The sequence below is a fragment of the Ischnura elegans genome, chromosome 8 (assembly GCF_921293095.1).
Source record: "Ischnura elegans chromosome 8, ioIscEleg1.1, whole genome shotgun sequence".
NCBI lineage: Eukaryota > Metazoa > Arthropoda > Insecta > Odonata > Coenagrionidae > Ischnura > Ischnura elegans.
In genome coordinates, this window is record NC_060253.1 from 59,231,526 (window position 1) to 59,253,061 (window position 21,536).

Consider the following 21,536-nt stretch of genomic DNA (forward strand, 5'->3'; position numbering starts at 1 on the left):
TTTTTGAACCACACCGCTGTTTAATTATTAATTATTGGATAATAAGGACTTGGTATCTGATATGATGTGGCAGATAATGACTTTGAGAGTCAATTGGTAATGAATGCTGTTATGGAGCTAGTCATTTAACTTCTGTTGAATCAGTTTTCTCTTCAGAGTCTATTACATATTCTGGTTTATTATGCAAAATTATCATTGGCCACAATTGATTATAATAAGTTGTTTCTGTCATCTTTTTTATTTAAAATTTGTTTTCCTCATACTTAATTGGAATATGATAATTCTCCATACATTATCTTACTTAATGGCATGTCACTATTCTGATTAACTTTTTTAACATGGATTTTAATTTCCTTAGTGCTTGCATTAAAGATTAAACTCATTATTATTCTTTGTTCTGTCAAGTTTCTAATATTCCTTTAATGCACAATTGCTCAGTCATTGGGCAAAGTGGTGACTTTTGTATGACATTTGCAGGCATTGATGATCTATCACCAGCAACTACTGCGTCTACTACATCTTCATTAAGAATACATGAAGACCCTTGCTCTCCTGCGGGTGCAAATGGTGTGAGTGGGATGGGTACTTCATCATCTAAGCCTTCAGTCCTCCCTCCATCAGAGTTCCATGAAAAGCATGGTAGAAACATTCAGTTGGGAGAAGGGAAGCGCTCAGCCAAAAGAATAGCTTCGTACAATCAGGGTGTTTTAGTATCCAGCCGTCCTTTACCACGTGGTCATCTATTTCAGGTATGAGTCCAAATTAATTTTCTTTTTATATGCCAAGCATATTTTTGCTGGAAAGTATTTTGTCTAAAATATGACCTAAATGAGCCTAAGGTTTGATTAGCCCTTGATTTGAGTTTGGTTATCTCAAGCTTTATGTAAAAATTATGTGGTTCTAAGTTGTGATGAGTGAAACTTCTAATCTGTCGATTCAATTGAATTTTAAACAAAGAACTAGGTAAGATTTGAATCTTTGAAACCCAGCCCCATCAGTAGAAGTATTTCGGATTGTTCCTGGTACACTCCATCCTAATAATTTGGGGGAGCTGTAGGATCACTAAATTGTCAGCTCAAGTTGAACTAAAAATTGGTAATTTCAATTCTAGCTTTATTTACAACATTATTTGACTTTGATATTTAAAATAAAATTTATTTATTTAATTCTAGATTAACTTCCTGTATAATCTAAAACCTTTTTGTTAAATCACTCAGTCAAGTTGAATTTAAGAAAAAAAAAATTTTATGATGACCAAAAGTGGAGCAGAAAAGCTTGAAAAATATGTTGCGATATTAAAATTATTGTGGCATGTTGGTGAGAGAGATATTTTCATTTTGAGTATTTCCCACATTATTTCTTTATGACATTAATTCTTTTCAAAGTTAGCATTCAGTTGCCTTTTGTACTTCTCACTGTATGTTAGGGAGGTCCAAAAAATTACTTTGTTTTTGCAAGATCAAATTTGGCTTTTGTGGAAAAGTTGTGAAATCACATCAGGGTCTGGAATCGTAATTTTTTTCAAAAGCGGATGGTATTGCAAACCCATAGAATTCTTTAAATAAACTTAAATTTGAAAATTATTGTGCTGAAAGTCATGATTTTAACTGATCATCACCAAAATGGGTGAAACTTCTAATCTATTGATTCAATTGAATTTTAAACAAATAAACTAGGTAATATTTGAATCTTTGAAACCCAGTCCCATCAGTAGAAGTCTTTTTCATTATTTTGCTAGTTTTCATTGTTTTGTTTAGTGTCATTAGTCTTTTATCATAATTTGGTAATTCTGTACTGGTGTAATTGTACTAGTTTCAATGTCCATTGGTATTTGTATCCAAATTTAGCCTGAATGTTCACAAAATTTTAAACTTTAGGGCTTGGGTAGCAGTGGTTAATACATATTGTCAGTTTTTTAATACATTGTGGTTCTGAAACCCTGATATCAAATTCTTCGCTTTCCTTCAAATCCAATATTTTTGCTTTCAGGTCCGAATTGAGAAACTGAATTCCAGATGGACATCTTCGCTTCTCTGTGGAATTACATGCCTGTCTCCCGATCGTATTAAGTTTCCTCTTAATGCTCTTGGATTCAAAAGGAACTCGTGGATTGTCTGTGAAGATAGTGTGTTTCAAAATGGGTCTAAGGTAGGGATTAGTAAGAAACAATATTTTTTTCAAATTTACAACTTTCTGAACCAATTTAGCAGGCGTTAACATTCTATAAACTTCTGATTATATGAGCTAATGATGTGTAGAGGTGACACGAATAACCAGAAAGCATGCATAATCCGAGCTTTCACTTTTATTTATTGTAATCTTCATTATTAATTGCTGCACCACTGACATCATGGGTATCTATTTCCTATCACCTAGCAAAATTCGAAGAAGATCTGGTGTTGATACTTGAGGGACTTTCCTTGTTATTGTATATTTTTTAATTTAGTAAATTTCAATATTCATGTTATTGCAGCAGCCATCCATTTCTCCATCTCACAACTAGTTCCTTGATTTCCCTGATGCTTTTTTCCATGTATCACATATTTATAATAGCACCCAAAAATTTCTTCTCAGGTGAAGGGACGTTATGGTCCCAATTTGGATAGTTTGGAGGTTGGTCGTAAAGTGGGCCTTATGGTGGATTCGGAGGGAAAGCTGCACTTGTTTGTTGATGGTGTGGATCAGGGTATTGCAGCTGTAGAAATTCCCCCATCTCCAATTTATGCTGTTCTTGATCTGTATGGCCAATGTGAAGAGGTGAGCTTATCTGCTTTTCTACCTAGGTTTCATTGATATTAGTATATGTTGATTTGGTTGTTGTAACCATTTTCAACAGCAATATCTTGTAGTGTCTGTGCTCAGGAAAAAAATTAAAGTAATATCTACATTCCGTTATAAGATATGCAAAACATTATATGCATTTTTCATAAAACTTATTAGACTGGTGCTATTTTGGAATTAACTTTTTATATTTTTGCTATTACGTTTTGCTATTTGTTAGTAAAACATTTTCATGAAGTCATTTAAATTATTGCTACCGTATTCCTCATGTTGAATTAGGGTTATCTGTAAAGCTGGGTCCTCAATCCCCATAACAACAAGTAAAAGTATTGTAAAGCACACATTCTAGTGTAGTGGTATTTTCTCTTAAATTTATCACATCTTATGTTAGATATAATTCTTGTTTATGTTTGTTGGTTGTTTATTAGCTCTCTTTAAGAACTGAAAAAAGCTGTTTATTCATTTCAAAGGTGACCATTGTGAGCCCAGAGACTGAAGAAGCTCCCCTTGCCAGGATGGAGGGGGAGACCATGGAAGAAGATGAAAAAGACAGGCTAGTCATAGAGTCAGAATTTCCCCGAGAGAAAGCAGACCTGGAGAGGGAAGAAAAAGAGAAGAGTGCAAATAGGTGTAGTGCTGGGAGCAGTAGTAGTAGTGTGACAGGAACGAGTAGTATGGGAGTAACTGCCACAATCACATCATTTTCTCCCATCTCTGCTACAATTGTACAGAACTGTGATTACAAAAGTGCGTGTGCTCGCTTCAAGTCTCTTCTTGGCCTACCTGGTGAGTTAATCTAATCATTATCTTATAAAATTAAAGGGATTTTACTAGTGTACTACTACCGACCAAGGTAGAAGATTGCTAATCTGGAAGTTTAAAACAACCAAATTATCTATACAATGGAAGGTTTTCTAGAATTTTTCAAATTTTGTTTTTAATGAAATTCCACCTAAATGATAGCTAATTGAGCATTCAAGAAGCCACTCTACATGTGTATGGGATTGCATCAATGTCACCCGATGAAATCCATATTCCTTAACATAAGAAAATTAGTATATTCTTCTGTGATAATTGTTTTTTGGGTTAATGCCACGTCAACTCATTTTGGATGGATGACAGTTTCAAGCGCATTCCAGCTCCTATCTTTGGGTCCAATCTTGTAGTGTCTTGCACAGGAAAAAAATCGAAGTAATATCTACAGTTGGTTAAAAGGATATTCAAAAACTTATACCCATTTTTCATGAAACTTGTTTGACTGGTGCTATTCTGGAATTCACAGCTTCAATTGCATTTTTGGACCTGAAGACAGGAGCTGGAATGCACCCAAAACTGTCGCCCACTCGAAATGAGTCAACATGGCATTAACCCGAAAAAAATTATCAAATTAATCACCGCGGAAGCCTCCATACCTATATTCTTCGTTACTAATGTTGTCATAGTTGTTGGTGATTCCACACAACAGCTTCAGTAGCATACCTCTATTTTCTCCATATTCTATCTTTAGTTGTTCCATTTTCTATCATTTTCAGATGCCTACTTTGCACCTGACCGTAGGAAAGGTACATGCCACTGTGAAAATTGCTTCAAAGTGCTACGTGAAGTTGTGAATGGCCAGGGTCCATCAATCTCCAAGATTGACCCCCTAGCCGAACACTCATTGCCAGTGGGCTGGTGTGAATTCCCCCTTCGTCTCCCAGCCCGTTCTTCCTCCCCCTCCACCACACCTGTCGCTGCACAATCTTCAAATGCACCCTCATCCTCAGTTCCAACAATCTCCACTGCAGCACTCTCACCATATGCATCGACTACCTCTGGTTCCGGTGATAATTGTAGTTCTACAGCTCCTATGGAGAAATGGCACATAGCATACCATGGGACTAGGGCCGGTGCTGTGCGTCAAATCTTGGACCATGGTGAACTACTTTTGCCTGGTGAGTCAATGGTGTCTTTTTCATGGGATCACTCTGCATTTTATGGGTTGTTAGTTATGTATTGCTTTTTAATGTTTCCGATTTGCTTTTTCATTCCTCTTCACAGGGGAGTTGGGATTAGAGGGGAGTCTCATTAGGAAACTAAAGTCGAAGGAAGAGGATTCTGATGGCTCCCAGCTTGTTTTTTCTCCATCCATCAAGTATGCTGGTCTTAGTGCCTTTGCTTCTAAATATGAGTGAGTATTATTCCATTTTTCTCTTGTTATTTTAAACAAGTTGTTTGCCAGCAAAAGTGGTTTACTACTCTTGTGCTTTTGACAGGAAAAAATTTTATGTGACAAATACTTTTATTTAATTTATCAGTTGTAGTTCCATGAAAACTTACAAATCATTGTTGGCCTTTCATGTGTAATCTAAAGTTTGACCCTTCACTTTTTGCCTTGGTTTTTAGTACATCATCAGTTTAAATTCACTAAATTACAGTTGTGCATCAAACAAATTTTAAGAATGGAAACAACATGGTCTCGGTATAATTGCCATGGGAATTAAAGAACCTGGATAGCGTAGTGGTCTGCGCAGTAGCCCAGAAAGCCAAAGGTCCGTGGTTCGATTCCCGGTCCAGGGGAATTTTTTCTCATGGCAATTCTTGTATACAACATTGTTATATTACTAGAGCATCAAGGAAGAGAATTGGGATTATGTTTACATAAGGGCATGGGAAGAGTTCAAGGAAAAGTGATGGTAGAGGGAAAGTAATACTACAGGTACCTATAGCTGACATTAATTGGTGCAAATTATCTGCTGAGCACTCTATGATTGCTGACTGGCCTGTCAGAATGTTGAGATTTTTTACTCCGTAGGTGTATAACTGGTAAATCGATGAGTAACTGGTCAACATAGTATATGAGGAACTTGACATATGGTTTCGGAAAATGAAAAAGGAATACAGTGCAACCTCGATAAAACAAGACCCCCACACTGCTCAAATAAACACTCACTAAAGCGAATTGTCGTTTTACCGGAGCCACAGCCAATAATAGCCAATAAACCTAATCTCAACACTTAAATGTATAGGAACAGGATTGGTGTGGTGATGGAGACATCCGTTAAACTTAAGCATAAATCCAGACAAAAGGCGATTTTTTTGCATCACTAATTTCCTTACCTTAATAACAGACTAGCCATTCAATTGATAAGCGCCGTACTAAATAAAAATCATGCAAAGTATTGCTTTGTCAAGGCAATTAAATTAATTAAATTATTCCAATGCACAACTGACAAAGCTATTTTTCTATGTTCTCAGTGTATTTACATGATCATTGGTATTCACTACTGAAAACTCAAACAAACAGTAACTAGTAAAAATGCATGGCGGTTGTTTAATGCCCCAAATGCTTCCATTGGAGTATGTTTATTGCTTTTGTACGTTTTGCAGAAGTTGTATGAAATAGCATATTGCATTTGTTTCAGCAGACAAAAACTGTGAAAGTTGGTAGAATGATTGTCATTGAAAAAATCAGTCATTGAAAAAATCAGTCATTGAAAAAATCAGTCATTGAAACTCTCAATTATTTATTCCATCACTTCTACTGTGTCATTTCCATATCCAATGAAGCATTCCTCAGATGAGGTGGCAACTCAGCACCAACTTCACTTGCACCTCAGTGCATTCGCTTCCAGGGCCGTAAATGACCCTTAGCCTTAGAGGAGCCAGCCTCTAGCTATAGGGGCAAAATATATACAGTGGAACCTCGTTAAAGCGAGTACGGGCTATAGCGACACCCCCGCTATAACGAGAGATAGCCGATGCACCGTCAATTGACCCTATAATAAGCGTGTTAAAAATTCGATTTTACGAGACCCTTTCGGTGTTGGCTTTCGCCATAGCGAGGGTTTCACCGCCGGAAGACTTTCATCAAGACTCCTTAACCTCTGTAATTGCTAGGGATCTGTTAGAAATGAAGTTAATGGAGTGCTGAGTCTCAAATTTACGTGGTAACTGTCGTTCGATAAATATAATGATTGACGAAACAATGCTTTGCACGATTTTTATTCAGTGCGGCGCTTATTAATTGTTTGAATAGTCAGTCGTTATTTGAGTAAGGAAATTTAGTGATGCAAAAAAACATCGCCTTTCGTCTGGATTTATGCTTAGGTTTATCGGATAGATGTTTATCTGTCGCCGCACCACTCCTGTTCCTGTATATCTGTTCGCAACAGGTATATTGGCTATCATTTGCTCCACCTCCGGTAAAGCGACAATTCGCTATAGCGAGTGTTTATTAGTGTACCGTGGGGTGTCGTTATATCGAGGTTGCACTGTAATATGCTTATTCTTTTCCTTACTTTTTGGTTTCATTTGGTATGGTTTTGTATGCCTTTCAAATACATTATGTGATGTCAATTCTTGTTGACTCCATTTGTTAGGTTGTCAGAATCATCCTGCTACAATGATCCACAGCTGTCATTCTTCATTTTTAGTTATGCTGATATGCACTATCATAGATCTATTTGTTTAAGGTGTTATTTGAAAAGCTCTGTGCTCTGTTCATAGTGACTTTGTCGCAGCCTCTGCGTTTTGGTTTGTACATTACAAATATTCTAGGTTGGAATAATCTAGAGAAATTGGGCTCAAAAAAATCATGACAAAAATGGTTTTAGGATGTCAAAATAGGCTGTTGTAAGTCAAGTGGCTGAATAAACACTAAATTCAATCGTCATTGTAGGGAATGATTTGAACTTTTATTCATTCTTGTTGAATGGTGTAATTGCAGTATTCCCTGAGTGACCAAGTCTGGAGATAATTTTTAAGGAATGACTTGAGGTATTTCTTGATGCTCTTTGGGAATATGGAAAAAATATTTCCATTTAATGTTTCAGTAGCTGCTACGTAAGGCACTTGCTTTTACTGTGTGCTGAAGGCTGTCTGTTTTGATAGTGAAAAAATTTTTTTTCTACGTATGATGATGCAACCTGCAATGAACATGACAGCTTAGATTATGAAGCACCATGCATTATGGCTTTCTGAAACTACCAGAGGAAGTTGTATAGCTATAAATCCATTCATGATCCTTAAGGAAAAATCCTTCCCTTATGCATGCCTATTAATAAGTGATAAATCTTATGTTTGCTCATTGTAATGTACAGGTAGCCCCCAGGTGAGGTACTGGATAGGTTCCTGAAAATGTCCATTGTGTGATTTGTATCTAATTTGAATTCTAATGAATTCAGAATAGATGATATTTTCTGCCTTTCCCTGTACTCAAATGCACATTGGCGCATTGCTTTGCATATTTGCCCTTTCTTATAGCATTGAACCAACCTTAACTTGCAATAAAGTTAGCATCCAGCTATGTGTTCTTTCTATTCATATAACTATTCAATGGTTGAATCTATTTTTAATGTTGAGATAGTGTCTTGGGAGTCCATGCATGAGTGCAGAATGACTTAAGCTCGGTCACTCAAAACTCAGGGACTGATGGTCTGATATGAATAGAGGAGTATATTTCCACTTTGTTACTTAAATACCGGTATTTTCTTATAGGTACATGGATCCTAAAACGAAGCAATTGTCCCAGGGACAAGTAGTTTTGCGAGTACTAGTCCAACCTGGTTCCTATAAGGTCGGACCCCCTTCCATTAGCTTAAGTGGAATCATCGACCCTAAGTTAGAACATGATGCCATTGAATGGGTTACCAAAGAAAGGGGAGCTGCAATACCATCAGCACTGCTGGTGTGCCTCAGTCCAACCCCTGGAGCTTGAGCAAGGAATGCTATAGGGTTTGGAACTAGCCTTTATTTGTGGTATTTTGGTGCTAATGCAGTACTGCACCCTGAAATTTTGGTGCCAACATTCTTTGAACTACTCGGTGATGCTGAGATGATGTAGGAAAGTATGACTTAAAAGAGTGTAAAATACTCACCAAAATGCCTATATTAGGTGTAATTAATGCACTCTCTACCAATGTTTAGGAAAGCATTTGTTTTCTGACAGAATTTTCTACTTCCTTTTACACATGATCTGTTGCACCATACCCATTTGCTATGGATCATCATTACAATAATTTATTGTCTTCGATTTTTAATTGTAAGCAGTTGTCACCTTAGGAAAAATGGTGATTGGGCAGGAAAAAGTAGCGAATCAGAGCAAAAGCAGACAAAAAACTTAGTACTATGTACTTGCTTCACTGAATTGTCATTAAATTAAATTTCCTTTAAGTTTTAGTAGTATGGCATCCAAATTTCATGCAGGCATGTGAAAAATTGTCTACATATTGCCTTGTATAGTACATGATATGTAGCACATAATTATTTGCAAACTTGAGTAATTTTCCTGTAGTCATGAAATTATTTTAAACATTATTATATGAAATGATACCAAATACTAATATACTGGTTTATGTTTCAAATGTTAAATTAATTTTTCTGTGTTTTAGAACTTTTGAAATAGAAGAATATATATATTGTTATGTTAAAGGTGTTACTTTGTACACACTTTAAAGGTAAATGAAAAACTTGGTATTATCATTTGCTGGAGTTGACATAAGCATCCATTTGAATGTGGAGGGGTAGGATATTGGTAGACACATAGCGTTTCCTTACTCAATGCCATTCATACATTTTCATTTGCAGTCCCTATATTTTTTTGCATGAGGAAATATAAAATTGTTGCCAGTTTTTATTTGAATTACCTCATAAAGATTACACAACCACTGTGTAGCTGTAGTTGTTGATTTCTATTTTTTGGAACACATCATTCATATAGATGGAAATTAGAGAAATATTGAATTATCTAGGCAAATTGTTGTTTCCTTAATGAGGCCATAGAAATAAAACCTGATAATTTTACTGCTACTTTGTGCTGCAAAATCAGGCTTTTAGCAGTGTTATTCCAATTGATTGAAGTTAATTTTTCTGTTAAAAATGCTATTGCCTCAGGTTTTTTGTCAGCACTCATGTCAGCTTTTCAAGCCCCTTTATCATCACATAGAATCTCTTGTCCTAGAGGTGCCCTATTTTCCATGTATCTTTTATGTAGAATCAATTATCTAATGAAAACATCTGGAGCAAATCATTAATTTTTGAAAGTATAAAGATTAGAGCTATTGCATTACTATTTTTTAATTGAAAGTCTACTGAAATAATTTTTTAGATCTTGTTTTAGTGAATGAATCTCTAGAATCTCCACATACTTTGCTTCAAAACTGACTTCTTGCTAAGTTTTCATTATAATCTTCTCCCATTTCCCGCTCTTATTCTTCTACTGCCATTTTGATTTTAAGCATTAATTGTAATGTATTTAGCTCTATATTTTTTCATGTGCTTGAGAGTAAAGGTTTGCTGAAAAAATTAATTTATTGAAATTAGAAATGGGTCAGGTTTCATTTTTGGTTCCACCGTTTCTTTATATTGGAAGTCGGACTGAGACTGATGCCAAAAAGAATCAGTACCAGTATAAAAGGTACTATGTTTCAAATTAAGGTATTACAATTCTTTCACAAGTAGTGAATAATCATTGTCTGGTTTAATGGCTAATTCTTTAATTCCTGAAATCTCCTTTTAAAATTTCCGTGCTTTTTGCAAATTTAGTTTTTCTTGGATTTTCTTTTTACATAATCGATCTTGTCGCTTGCAATTAATGAAGCATGTGGTGGCAATGAGGCACTTTCATTTGACCAGACTTTTTAAAAAACATGTGCAGTTATGTCTCTATGGAATTTTGGTACTCTCATTTTTCTTTGAATTCTAACTCAGGAAGTATACTAGTAACTCTACTTGCTCTACCATTGTCATTCTCAATGGTAACCGTAACTCGTAGATCCTTACCCTTATCATCCTTTGCAGGGTGGTATTCTTATCTTTGGCTGAATAATAGTTTGAAGTATTAGTGTTGGCAATGGATAAATTTAGAAAAGGGACCTTTTTTAAATTAGAATGAAATATTTTTGCTTGTAACTTTGAACTGCATTGAAATGTGAACTTTTGGTTTGGCAACCAATAATTTGGGAATAATTACTTTATAAATTTACAGATGCATAAATCTATTATCTGTCGTATTCAATCTCTACTTGAGTAATGCCATTCTTGACTTTTTCATTTTCTGTGATCATTATTCAACCTATGTGAGAAGTCTTACCTTAGAAATGAATTGTGAATTACTAATTTATGTTTTGAATACCTATTTTTACATTGTTGGTTATCATAAAAATTATTAGTTATGGACTTTGCCAACTCCAGCAATTGAAAACTGTTAATGATTTCAGATTATGTTGCTAATGACCTAGCTTTCTCTAATTATCAGTTCAGAATTTTATTCTCTTGGGTACTCTGACTAAATGGTTTGGAGACCCTACGTTTTTCTCAGCCAAGCATAATATTATTTAGAAGAGTATTTATTTTTAGTTGATATGTAAACAAGACATTGTACATAAAAATCAATATTTTCTGCCTATGAACCGAACTAAATATTTGCTAGAAATAAGTGCTAGTGGTTAAATTAATGCTATTGGTTTGATATCAATGGGCACAGTCAAATGTTACCCCCTCTATTGTTCTTATCATGGTGCTATACACGGTGTGTATTGATTGCTCTTTATTTATCTTTCACTGAAATATTTGTTCCAGTATGAATTTTGGTGTGCTATTCATTAGCCCAGGGAAACAAAATGAAATCAATTTGCCTGCTATTGATGACGGAGGTTTATGCTTCACCTAAATTTCCAGGTGACCCAAGCTTTTATTCTTAAGTAATTTAATACCATTATGATATTCAATAGCTTAATCAATATAAAGCTGGCTCATCTTGAGTTATAGGTCTAGTGATTTTGGAGCTTTTACTCATCGAATTTGCTGTTCATGAAAGATTCCTTAGAATTGGAGATTCATCAAAATAGTGATCCTGTTCATTTAAATTTACAAAGAGTTTATAAAATATGAAACTAAATAGCTTTGAAAAAATCTGAATAGCAGCATTAACGTCACCCTTTGTATTTCAAGTGTAAATGTGAGCTGTGTGAATTTCATCTCCAAAATAATGCCATTGTACATATTCAACAATTGTTAGTTTACACTGAAGTTCGAAGACTTTTTTTTCCTCTTGGCTGTGCTTCATAGATTTTTGTAAAACTCGGCTTACAAAACATTATCAAATTGCCTGCCTGGTGTAATGGAACAAATTATTTTGGAGATGTTTCCTGTCAATTCCTACCATGCATTTTAATATTCATGCCAATTTTATAGAAGTCTACTCCTTGATCAATTGAATGCCACAAAATTTTATTTTTATGTGATAATTATTCTTGTATGGAAAACTGGAAGGTAATGATTTACTAAGTTATAATAATTCGTGTCCCTTGATTGTTTTATTACTTTCATAATGTATGTACTATTAAAAGTGTTGGTTGTTGAGTTACAATCGTCACGAAAAAAATAGCATAATAGTCATCATGATGGATTATTCATCATGAATACTTAATTGCTCAGTAATCATCGGAAAAAGTTAATTTTTCTATTTTTAAAGCACATTTGGTTTAATCCATTCAAATATTTTATGCATGCCACTTTAATAGGTGTTGTAGTTGTATTCTTAAAATATTATCCTTGTGAAGAGCTAGAAATATCAAGTTGGTGCAATCATCCAGGTATGAGGCTTGTTTGTAAAGTATAGTACATATTTAGAAACAGTAATTATTTTTACCTCGTGCAGCTTCAATTCCATTTGATTCATATATGTTCAAAATTTCAACTGGACCATTCCATGCTGGAAGTTGATCGGTTACCAATTGATGTGATTTATTAGCCTCAGTAGGTATATACGTTTTAGCTTATAATATTTGTTTGCTCTAGTTAATAGTCTCGTTTCATCTATATTCCTTGTAAGAATCTTAGTTTTTCAAATTTTAGTACATAACATGTATGACTAGTTCCTCATGTGTTACTTTTGGGGTTATTCATAACTTCTTAGTTGTTAACAATTTGAGGAAATAATCTCTTGAAGGCATCTTATACAGATTTAATGGGTTAGTAAAACCTCTATATGATGAGCCTCCATGTAACAAAGTTTTATGAGAATATCCTTGTATCAAAGCCATAGTCCCTGTCCCAGGCCCTTTCCAAGCATAATGCAAGAGAGAAACCTCCCGTGATGAACCTCTATAATTATGAAACCTCCCTATAACGAAGTCAGAATGTGTGCTGCAGTTAGGAAAAAGACCTCTCTATAGTGAAATTTTTCTTATAAAAATTATTTTTCCTTGTTTTGATATGCAATATGTCTTCAAAATCCACTCTATCCACTAATTTAAGTTTCTCATCATTGTGACATACAGCCTTATTTTCACTCATTTGATTGGGAGTTGATGCAAACTGGGCGGAGTATTGGAAGCAGTGATGCCAGCATGGCATACGATGCCTTCTAATTACCCATCTTTCAGCTTAGAATGAACATCAAATTTGGCAGGGATCATCAGGCATTTATTCATTCTTAATCGCATAAAATATACATTTAAGGAACTGAGGTTATTAAAAGAGATAGTATGGTCATAGTATTAATAAACTTTGTTTCCTTAAAGTACTATGATGCAAAGGAATGCCTGATCTCATGTGTAGATTCTGAGCTAGAGGCTGTTAACAATAGGAAAGCACGGAAATTCCAAAATGGACTATTTGAATATTTTTAAGGGGGAATATAAGGGTATATGATACTTACAAAAGGAAGCACAGCCGGTTGGCTACATCTTAACGAAATTCCTTATTTCCGGCAGAATCAGGAGTCATCAGAAATTTACATAATTTTGTCACTCAGATTGCATAAGCATCGGGAAGTACCAGAATTTTTGCCCTTATGAATTTTTTTGGGTGAATGGTGCATAAAATCATGTTTTTTTTTAGAATTCTCTTCAATACCATTTTTGTCCCTCCACCTATGTGCAAAATTTCAACGCTCTAATTATTCTGGAAGTGGTTAGGAACTTTTATCCGTTTGTAAGTCACTCAGTCTGTCAGTCTTGTTAGGGTCTCAATATATTGTGGAGGTAATAATTTCTTGTCCCCTTGAAAAACATCGCCACAGCAGTCCACTGTAGCTTCTTAGGGACTGTAGCTATTTGTGACTCACGTTTTCAGTCTACATGAACTTTGTGATCATACTGTAGCAACAAAGCCAACAAAAGACATCCCTACTACAACAAAGTAGCCATTATCCTGGTCCAATCAAATTTGTTATATGGAGGTTTTACTGCATTGGATTCTTTTTATTGTCAAATCCAAAATTATGAAGGAAGCTTTATTCTGATGCATTTTCATGCATCATGCTGCAGCTTCATGGAAGCTAGCTAAGTTGCTTAGTAATACTTTTAGATTTTATCTAATTTTGTGATTTTTTTAGAAATCCAGAAAATCGCAAGGAAAATAATTGGAATTTGTACATGACTTTGTATAGAAAAAAGAAAATGAAAAAATTGAAATAAATGCATAAATATTCGATTTTAATGGAAGTGATCGCCTATCACAAAATTTACTTTCTTTTCTATTTTGGAGGTGGCAAGCAAGCAAATTAGACTTATACTTAACTGGTAATATTTATGTCATCATTAAATCCCAGTAAAATGCACCAGGTGGTCATATTAGGAAATGTTTATTACACTGTTCTATTCGTTATTCTTTCTGGTTAGGTGCTGCTTTATGTATACTTTCATCATGGCTTTCATATATGTGACCTCAGCAACTGGGTGTTAGCCATAGTGAGAAACTACCATGTATGTAGCATTCTTAGTTCTCGGATCCTAATGGATCTTGATATTTGCTCACTGGCTTAGCATGGCCTCTATTTCCCTCTTCTGGTACCAATTGTATTTGTCAGTAAAACTTATCAATGTAATCTCACAAGTGTTTGGTTTAGGTGTTGAGCTTTGCAATGCAAGTCAACATTTAAAACCATGAGCTTATGTAGCTTCTAGATCTTTTAAATTGCAAAAAAGCTGTGATCACAAAGATTGTAGAGGGAATAGACATTGCTGCAAGGAGAGGTTAGTGCCTCTTCGTCATCATGCTGATGAGTGTTCCCAAATCATTACTTATGTGTTACTCATTCTCTGTAAATAAGTTTGCTCGAAAAAATGGCATCAACTACTGAATTTGAAGTTTGGAAGAAGACCATCAGTGTGAGACGAGAGTTCCAGTTAGCAAAGAAGGAAGTTTTTTAATTGTGATTGGATTACTGTATACATAATTACCAGTCATCTTCATATTTTTATACACCTCCTGACTGTGTTAGGAAAGATAAGATGGACTGCCGATATGGAATCGCTTATTTAATGGATTAAACTGACATGCCGCCTGATACACTTTTTTAAACCCATTCTAGTCCTTCATATGTATGGATATACATATTTGTTCTTACAAAGTGTAATTGATTTTGTTATGGAGTGTTAGGAGTGGAGACTGTTAACTCAGTTTTTCAAAATGAAGTAATGGTTGATTTACCTTATGTGTAAATGAAGCATCTGTCATAGTGCTTGTAGTTTGCTATTTATTCCTGATTTCTTCAAGTTTAGATGAGAAATTTATACTTGAAGCATAGTTTAAACATTGAAAAATTCTGTAGGTTAAAATAGTTCAATTTACATTGATTGACACAAACAACTGTGATGCAAGTATTATTTTTTAAACTTCAGTCATCTCTGATTTATTGTAAAGTTTAATGTTTTCTCATACCATCTACTCCATTTTCACTATTCTGTTTGTTAATCATTTTCATTTATCATTCCAACCTTGATCTCTGTTAATGTTTGTGTATTTATTGTGAGGTATATGATTTTTGTAAATTCTGTTGTATGTGAAACAGCTTTTGCTGTTCACAAGATATATGCATGTTATTACATAAACTTTTTTAAAAAATTTGCTCTTTGTTATTATTGAAAGTGGCAATTAGTATTATTAACACTTTTCCTCTTCTATTCTTGACCTTGTTTAATAACTTTTTATGATATTTCATGGAGTATAGGTCAATGTAAACCAAGTTATAGCCAACGTTTCGATTTATTTAAAATCATTACTGTATAAAAAACGTGATCGTAACATTTTTATGTGAAAATTTGTATATCGTTGTCATCTTTGTATTTTATATTGTTCATGTTTTCTCTTTCATAGCCCTGAGGATGATTTTAAATAAATCGAAACGTTGGCTATAACTTGGTTTACATTGACCTATACTCCATGAAATATTTAAGTATACCGGGACTAGCCACGGTGATAACTTTTTACGGAGTCACCCGCAATGCACAAATAGTGCGAAAAATCCACAGAGGAAAAATCATTCGCCTTGACCGGGATTCGAACCCGGATCCCTCGATTTCCGGCCGAGTGCTTTAGCCAGTTAAGCTACCGAGGCGTCATTCACCTTGTCCGGTATAGTCCACAAATTTCCACAGGGGAGAATGACGCCTCGGTAGCTTAACTGGCTAAAGCACTCGGCCGGAAATCGAGGGATCCGGGTTCGAATCCCGGTCAAGGCGAATGACTTTTCCTCTGTGGATTTTTCGCACTATCCATGAAATATCATATAAAATTGAAAGTGACCTTAATTGTTTTCACGTGTATGCTTTGTCCAGCAGCTGGTCCAGGCAATGCTAATCTATAAATTTTTCTCCAAATCCAGTCTCTTCAGTATAGTGATGGGCACTGTCTTAGTTCAAATGTGTGACTCTGCAGATCGAGCTGTGAGGCAAGCGTACGGGACTCCCTCCTCATACATTGTGCGTGTTGGTGTGTGAGGCTCATCGCACATTTGACAGGTCAAAGGGAGCACATTGCACTTTTCGCGGGTAGCTCACTGCTCACCTTTTCACATCACTTGAAAGATTCACCTGATTAATTTTCTTGGTAGCGGCAGTAAAGAATCTTACATAACACATATCATTATTCTCTTTCCTGTATTGCCCTGCATTGTGTGTGAAAAAGGGTTGAAGATGCTCAAGTAAAAGTTTTTTTCATCGGCAAGTTTATGAAAATAATACGAGGCAAAAATGAAAATTCATTCTAGCACAAACATTGAGATTAATCGGGGAAAATCGTTATGGATTGTTTACATGATCATGGATACCTCACAATGCAAAACGAACGCAATGATAATGGGACCATATCAAAAATCTGGCATATTTTTTTAAGAGTCTGGGGGGGAGGGCATATACCCCCGTGCCTCCCCCCCCCTAGATCCGACTATGGTGAGCGGTGCGTCAGCTCACCAAAAAGAGTCATATATGCCATCACTACTTCAGTATTACCTATCCTCTATCCTTCAGCCTCTCCAAAATCTGCATCAGCCTCTATCCAATTCTACTCCTTCCATCTTGCACTTAAACTGCTGTCATCAGTATTTTTTCAAGCCTCAAAAAATAACCAACCCATCTCGTAAAATCACTCCCAGCAATTTCCTGGCTCCTTCCATACTTCCCAGGACTTCTTTATTTTTCCCTCTGCCCTTTCTCATCTCTCCCATCATCCATTGCCATGTCAGTGGCTAAAATGTGCAAGGATGTTAACCAATTTTTTTCTAATGAAAATAGAGGATGAAAAAAATGACACTTGCAGTTTTAGAATTATTGTCCCAAAAAATGGATGTCACATGCAAGCAATTGAAACTTAGAATTCTGCTCCAACTGTTACACTCTGATGGAGGGAACTATGTATGTTTTGTCAACCTCATTATGTCATTACACACATTTGCTAGGATCAACTTTGCTCGAATGTCATTTATGTTACATGGGCAGTTTTAAATGTTTACAGGGATATGGCTTGTACTGGAATTGCAGTGCGTAAATTTTTTTTCTACAATTGTGCACCTCCATGACTATTAAAACTTCGGAAAACCAATTTTTAACTAGTCCCCCCTTTTTTTGGAAAAAAAGGGGGGACTATATTCAGACATATTCGTTACCAGGTTTTTGTTATGCATGCATCTTATCACAGCCCAATCTCTGGCTTTTTTTTATTGCTGTCCCAAAGGATTTTCATATGTGATCACCATTATTAATCCTGTTGCTTTATCATACTTCTATTTCATTTTTTTTCCTGTTGGTAGGTACTTACACAACTGATACTGATTACATCACTAGATAATGCTGCTGTAGAAAGGACTCATAACAGGGTTCATATTTTTGTTCCTTCCCCTTTGGAGTAAACATTTATTTCCTTTTTCTTTTCATTCTCAATACTTAAATACTGGTGAATGAAATCATATTTTGTGAAATTTGACATATCCTTAATCCTCGTGATTTGTTATTGATTGTCTTATGCATCCTGTGGAAATTCACTGTGTCACTCTCGGAATCTATAGAAAGTTGTAGGATTTCTCGTCCTCATAGCGAAATCTCTCCTTTCTGTAGAAACATTAAATTATGGTTTGGCTAGTAGTGGCTCACGTCGCCGCAATGAAGGCGTTCGGATTTCCCTATCCCCTTCCTTCCATCCCTATCTTCTCCCTGGAGGCATCATCTGGCTCTCATCATGGTTGTGGCCTCCTTTCCTTTTTCCTTCCTCTGTCCTTCCCCTCCAGAGGTGTCCGCATGAAAAGTCTCGGACTTACAGACTCGGCCCTCAGGAGTGTAACCCCACAAGCCCACCCTGTGTCCTCATTTCCATTGTGTCACTCTTGGACTAGGTAGCACTGTGAAGATCAGTCCCTGAAGTGATCAGTGTCTTTTGGAAAGAGGGGTACTATTACACCTCATTCAAGGAAAGGGATGCTGAAGTACAGCTTTAAATTTTGAAATTTTATCCTGCTTAATGGTCTTTTATGATAGATACAGTAGATTCCGGTTAATTGGGACATATTGGGACTTGTGCACTTTGCCCCAATTAGGCGAAATATCCCGTATATGGGCATAAACAAACGTTGAAATGATAGAAAGAAGACTAAAGAATGTTTATAATGCAATATAAGTTTAATTAAACTATTAGTATGATTAATAAATCAGCGAGTTTAGTTAATTTATTATAATTTTTAAAAATTATAACAAATTAGTTAAAAATATTTTTCACAGCCTCGGGCGACACTGAATGCATGTCTTTTACTCCTCCTTCAAGTCCTATTAAAGAAAAGTCCTATCCTCTTGTGGATAGTATAAAAACAAGAGCTTTCAAAATAAAGCAAGACTAGGAACATTGTGAAAAATAAGAGTTAATCAAAGGAGGAAAATATTAAATAATAGTATTCTGAAAGCAAAAAATTTTAATTTCGTCGCGAGTATAGAGTCTATGTGGCCGACTCATGGCCCAATAAAGCGGCATGCTGTCCCAATTAAGCGGAGAATACTCTGGGATATTCCTCTATTGGGTTCTGTTCTTCAAGATCTGCCCCAATTAAGCGGCTGCCCCAAGTAACTGGTGGACCCATTAAACGGAATCTACTGTATTTCTTTAAGAGAGTCAGTGCATTCAGTGTTTGCATTATTATCATTTTATTATTTGAGGTCTCAATTTTTGCTGTTGAGCATATTTTGATCCTCCTCCCATTGAAAGGTAAAGCTATGGAGTAGATTTAAGTAATTTTAAGTCAAGTCTTCATGTATTTCAATCTGTTTGGTAGATGGTAGACCTCAAGGCCATACGGAGCAGTACATTCGACCTAACACTTATCGTAATGTAATCCAATAAAATCAAGGAATCTGTAATGTCCAATTGAGTTATCTTCTCACTCGAATGACATTTTGGGTGCAGTAGTAGGCTCACTCAAATGACATTTTGGGTGTAGTTTTATGTTGCCAACAACCTGACAATACTATGTAGTGGAAGGCCCAAAAAGTTTGCCATCATTTAATTGTGACTGTATTCCTGTGATATGCATCTAATTTCATCTCATGTGAATGATACCTTTACTTGCTTTATGCTGACTGATGAACTATAGATGAATAAAGTAATGATGAGTAGGTTCCAAATTTTTACACTCGTTTAAGTCTCTTATTTAATTTCAATTCAATGAATTCTAACTCCATTTAGCAATTTGTCCCATTTGAACCAAAAACTAGAGATGTGCGAATAGTATCCGCGAATACTCGAATACTAGAAAGTATTTGATATTCGAAGTCTCGAATAGTTATGCTAAAGATACCGTCTCGAATACTTTGAATTTTGCGTCATACACTGTCGCACGCACGTCGTTGGTAGTTGACTCGGAAAAATGTAGAGAACTGTAGCCGTTTTGTGCTCGCAGCGCCGTTTTACGTAAGTTGACGAATTACATCAGATTCGTGGAACTTCCAAAGATGGACTGAAAATAATTGAAGAAAATCCGGTGGAGAAGCGCGTGTATTTTGCATAACGCCTCGGATTGTCCGCTAGCACTTGACAGTTGGAGTGAGGGTAAAGCGAGCTACCTGTTGAAAATAAGAAGTTGGATGAATCCATCATAGCAGTGTAAAAGCCGAGATGGCATGCAATCATTTTCTCGCGAGGTGGTCTGTCCCCTTGGGATATTTGAAAGAGATGCTAGTTGAATCAACTATAAGCCCAAATTGTTTCCATAAAATTAAAATATTCCAATAATCAGCTAAATTCCGGTTTGAATCCTTTAAAGGAAATCTTAATTACTCGCCAAAATGCTGGGTTTCCTGCTGCATAGGCAACCGAGTCAAACATTCCCGCATTTATCGTTTTTTTCGTCCCCCCTGAAAAACGATAGATCGAGTTTCCACTGTATACCTTTTTATTTATACATTCGTCAAGGGAAATAGAAACTTAGAAATAAGAAGCTTAAAGAAATAATGTGCTTTGTGCAATTCTAGTATTCGAGGTATTCGAAATTCGAGGTATTCCAATATTCGAGCAATGATTTAATATTCGAATTCGATATTCGAGTTTGAGAAATCTGCTATTCGACCCATCTCTACCAAAAACATTACCAATTTCTTTGAATCTAAGATGTTTTTTCTCCCCTTCAGACTTTTGAGGAAAGGTGAGTTCATTTTCAATGAGTCTTGTTTATCATGGGTTTTATCTTAAAGGAGTAGGTATGCTCTCCAAGCAGTTTTTCAGGTATCTATGTGTATAATGGCATGGGCCCTTTTCTCTATGAAACATTATATGATTAAATTAATATGGTTTTATATCTTTACTTTATTTGATTTTATACTACTGTTTTGCTAATCATGCACCTGTGATCGCTTTCCATTTCTTTCTCTCAATTTTTTATCAATAATAGATTTTTCTGAATCTTAGATGCTTTTTCTCCCATTCAGACTTAGAGGAAAATAACCTGCCAAAACAGAGCCTTCGAGTTTTACTCAAGATATGTGTGTTAAAGAATGTGGAGTATGAGTTAACATGTATGTATTCTCTGTTTTTAATTGTTTATCAGCTAATCAACAGAATTTAGTGAGTAGAATTCTTCTGTCATTTACTCTTCTTAACAGCTTCATTTGTTTTCCTATTATTGAGTCTCAAGTGAATGTAATCATCTTATACATAAATGGCTGGATCTGGCATTCATGAAAGTGTAGTATTGTTGTACCATATAAGTGTACGGAATATTTACATTTTGTATTCTGTAAATTAACCTAATCTCATATCTTAGTTTGTATATTATATATTTATTTATCATGTCCAAATCTTATCATTTAGGTGTGGAAATTATGGTGCCGCATTCAAATGAAATACTATAGTCATACTCTGCTCTTATTTTTCAGCTGTTACTGACCAAATGATTTAATTTAAATTCTACAATTATCACCAACGATAAATATTTTCCTTCAAGGAATATCAGGGAAAGATAGAATTATGAATTGGTATAGGATATTTAATTTGCTATGTAAATGTTAGACAGGATA

At 35.3% G+C, this 21,536-nt stretch overlaps 1 protein-coding gene across 2 annotated transcripts in view; it reads left to right on the forward strand.

Moving 5' to 3' along the window:
• LOC124163443 (neuralized-like protein 4) overlaps positions 1 to 15,615 on the forward strand; it is a 55,283-nt gene extending 39,668 nt beyond the window's left edge. The window contains exons 21-27 of one of the 2 annotated variants that reach the window (XM_046540359.1): positions 439 to 749; positions 1,990 to 2,148; positions 2,575 to 2,757; positions 3,252 to 3,567; positions 4,314 to 4,715; positions 4,822 to 4,951; positions 8,260 to 15,615. In XM_046540359.1, coding sequence (XP_046396315.1) covers positions 439 to 749; positions 1,990 to 2,148; positions 2,575 to 2,757; positions 3,252 to 3,567; positions 4,314 to 4,715; positions 4,822 to 4,951; positions 8,260 to 8,479 — 1,721 coding nt within the window. In that variant the 3' untranslated portion in view covers positions 8,480 to 15,615. The remainder of the gene's footprint in view (positions 1 to 438; positions 750 to 1,989; positions 2,149 to 2,574; positions 2,758 to 3,251; positions 3,568 to 4,313; positions 4,716 to 4,821; positions 4,952 to 8,259) is intronic. The other variant, XM_046540360.1, reaches the window with a different exon arrangement.
• The last annotated feature ends 5,921 nt before the right edge of the window (positions 15,616 to 21,536 follow it).